The sequence below is a fragment of the Lolium perenne genome, chromosome 7 (genome assembly GCF_019359855.2).
Source record: "Lolium perenne isolate Kyuss_39 chromosome 7, Kyuss_2.0, whole genome shotgun sequence".
Taxonomy (NCBI): domain Eukaryota; kingdom Viridiplantae; phylum Streptophyta; class Magnoliopsida; order Poales; family Poaceae; genus Lolium; species Lolium perenne.
Window position 1 is genome coordinate 199,416,116 of NC_067250.2, and position 3,821 is coordinate 199,419,936.

At 44.5% G+C, this 3,821-nt stretch overlaps 1 protein-coding gene across 1 annotated transcript; it reads left to right on the top strand.

The window, feature by feature from the left end:
- Positions 1-320: 320 nt before the first annotated feature.
- Positions 321-3,492, top strand: LOC139833810 (uncharacterized). Its single transcript, XM_071824159.1, has 3 exons — positions 321-1,173; positions 1,621-2,051; positions 2,812-3,492. The coding sequence occupies exons 1-3, from the start codon at positions 321-323 to the stop codon at positions 3,490-3,492; spliced, it is 1,965 nt and encodes a 654-aa protein (XP_071680260.1).
- The last annotated feature ends 329 nt before the right edge of the window (positions 3,493-3,821 follow it).

Below are 3,821 nucleotides of genomic sequence, written 5' to 3' on the forward strand. Positions count from 1 at the left end.
TGTTTGGGTAGATTTTTCTTTCTCTAGTTTTCTGTCTATACTCATCCGGGCTATAAACATACAGATGCCTCCTCGCCGGGATCCCCGCAACAACAACAACAACAACAACAACAACATGGACATGATGCAGCAGATGATGGCAGCCCAAACCCAACTGATGAACGCGATGACGCAGTTTTTGGCAAATCAGAATGCAAATCCACCACCACCACCACCTCCACCACCGCCGCCACCACCACCACCCCCAGTGGACAGACTGGCTAGGTTTCTGAGACTTAGACCCAACAAGTTCTCTACAGCAACTGAACCCATTGTGGCCGATGACTGGCTGCGTTCTGTGCACAAGGATCTGGTTACTTGTGAATGTACCGGCGCAGAAGGTGAGATTCACTGCTCATCTGCTCGAGGGACCAGCAGCACAGTGGTGGGAGACCTATCAGATAACACATCCTCTAGAGGGACTCACTTGGGATATGTTCAAGGAAGGATTCCGTAATGCACACATATCGTCGGGAATCATGAACTTAAAAAGGGATGAATTCCGTGGGCTGAAACAAGGCAACCGATCCCTAAAGGAGTATATGGATGATTTCTGTTCCCTGTCACGTTATGCTCCGGAAGATATTGATACTGACGCAAAGAGAAAGGATAAATTTCTTAGTGGACTCAGTGGAGAACTGAAGATACCGTTGTCAGTTGCTTATGCTCCAAATTATCAGGCTCTTCTAGATCAAGCCATCACTTTGGATAACAACATCAAGAAAGAGGAGAGCAGGAAGAGGAAGTACAGTGCTAACAAGTACAACTCGGGCACTGCTCAGAAGAAACCTCACTACCATGAGAACAATGGTGGACATAACCACCACAGGTATGGGAATGGCCACAACACCAATGGTCATAACCACAGTGGTGGAAACAGAGGAACCATTTCGGTATACAAAGGAAATGGTCACAACGGACACAATCATGGCAATGGACAGCATCGCCATAATCAGGAGCCAAAGAGAGATGTTAGTCAGGTGACCTGCTTCAAATGCAAGAACAAGGGACACTATGCAACTGAATGCCCAGAGAAGAAGGCCGATGAAGCTGACAAGCCCAACCCGTTCCAGAAGGGGCATGCGAATCATGTCAACGTGGAGGAGGTGTATGATGAACCTGATGCTGTCATTGGTACGTTTTTGCTCAACAACTTTGCAGCATTAGTTTTATTTGACACGGGAGCATCGCATTCATTCATATCAAGAGCTTTTGTTAATAAACACAATCTAGCCACTTCAACCATGCTGAAGCCGATTAGAGTGAGTTCGCCTGGGGGAGAAATGTTTGTGCAAACCGAATGTAGAAACATTACCCTAAAAATAGGCAAACATGCTTTCCCAGTAAATCTGATCATATTAGAAACCCAAGGTTTGGATGTCATATTAGGGATGGATTGGATGACCAGTTATGAAGGAGTCATAGATTGTGCAAACCGAGCTATCATGTTGACGACTCCCGAGAAAAGGAAGATTAGATATAAGTCGAAGTATGATCTAAAAAGAGTTAGGCTTAATTCTCTTAAGGGGGTTAGCCTTGGAGATGTGCTCGTGGTAAGAGAATATCCTGATGTTTTTCCAGAAGAGTTACCGGGAATGCCACCCGATAGAGATGTAGAATTTCTCATCGAGCTGATACCCGGAACAGGACCGATAGCCAAGAGGCCATATCCCATGGCCGTAAATGAATTAAAGGAACTTAAGTTACAACTAGATGAACACTTGAAGAAGGGATTTATTCTCCCAAGCTCATCACCTTGGGGCGCCCCAGTGTTATTTGTAGAGAAGAAGGACAGTACACAAAGGCTAGTCACAGACTTCCGAGCAATAAATGAAGTGACCATAAAGAACAAATACCCACTACCCAAGATTAATGAGCTCTTCGATCAGTTAGAAGGAGCTGTTGTGTTCTCTAAGATCGATCTTCGATCAGGATACTTTCAGATGAAAGTTAGAGAGATGGACATACCCAAGACAGCATTTGTCACTAGATATGGCTCGTATGAGTACACAGTAATGCCTTTTGGGTTGACCAATGCTCCAGCATATTTCATGAATATGATGAATAAAGTGTTCATGGATTTTCTAGACAAGTTTGTCGTTGTTTTCATCGATGACATCTTAGTCTACTCCAAAAGCCGTAGAGAGCATGAAGAACATTTGCGCAGGGTATTGCAGAGACTCCGAGAGCATAAGTTGTATGCAAAGTTCAGCAAGTGTGAGTTTTGGATAGAACAAGTTGGATTCCTAGGACACGTAGTGTCGAAGGATGGAATTGCAGTGGATCCCGAAAAAGTGTCCGCAGTGACTAAGTGGGTATCACCAAGGAATATAGATGAAATCCGTAGTTTCCTAGGACTGGCAGGATACTATAGGAGGTTCATTGAAAATTTCTCCAAGATTGCTAGACCAATGACCATGTTGTTACAAAAGGGGAAGAAGTTTGAGTGGACTGAAGCCTCGTGAGATTAGTTTCCAAGAACTGAAGAATCGGTTAGTGTCGGCACCAGTTTTGTGTTTACCTGATATAGAGAAGGACTTCCAAGTGTACTGTGACGCTTCAGGTCACGGTTTGGGAAGTGTGTTGATGCAAGGAGGCAAGGTGGTCTCGTATGCTTCAAGACAACTCAAGAAACATGAAGTCAATTACCCCACGCACGACTTGGAATTAGCCTCAGTAGTGCACGCATTAAAGACATGGAGACCGTACTTGTATGGCAAACGTTGCGAGGTATTCACGGATCATAAAAGTCTTAAGTATATTTTTACTCAGAAGGAGTTGAACATGAGACAGAGGAGATGGTTAGAATTGATTAAAGACTATGATCTGAGTTTGCAATATCATCCGGGAAAAGCTAATGTAGTGGCCGATGCATTAAGCCGCAAGGTCTATGTCAATGGCCTAACCGCGGGGGAGCTGCCAGAAGACTTATGTAAGGGGTTTAAGGAGCTTAGACTAGAGGTGGTAGCTGAAGGATTCCTAGCATCGCTAGAGGTGCAACCGATGTTGCAGGATAAAATCCGAGAAGCTCAGAAGGGAGATAAAGTTATGGAGGAAATCAAGACCAACCTGAATGAAGGCAAGGCCAAGGGATTCCGTGTAGATGACCAAGGTACCGTGTGGTTTGAGAAACGGATTTGCGTACCGCAAGATGATGCCCTCAGGAAGTTGATATTACAGGAGGCGCATGACTCTCCTTATTCCATACATCCGGGTAACACCAAGATGTATATGGATGTAAAAGAGAGATTTTGGTGGAATAACCTGAAGAGAGATATCGCGGAATACATTGCTAAATGTGATGTATGCAGTCGAGTGAAGGCGGAACATCAGAAACCAGCAGGATTGCTACAGCCTTTACCAGTGCCAGACTGGAAATGGGAACAAATAGGAATGGACTTCATCAGTGGCTACCTCGAACCAAATCAGGATATGATTCAATTTGGGTTATAGTAGATCGGCTGACTAAAGTGGCTCACTTCGTGCCAGTGAAAACTACTTATACCAGTGCGAAACTAGCGGAAATATATATGAAGAGGATAGTGTGTTTGCATGGTGTTCCTAAGAGTATCGTGTCAGATAGAGGGACTCAATTTACTTCTCATTTCTGGAAGCAATTGCACGAGTCCTTGGGTACAAGACTGGAGTTCAGTACAGCTTTTCATCCGCAGACTGATGGACAAACAGAGAGAGTAAACCAGATTTTGGAGGACATGTTGAGGGCATGCGCTTTAGACTATAAGTCCAGTTGGGATGATAATCTGCCGTATGCAGAGTTTTCC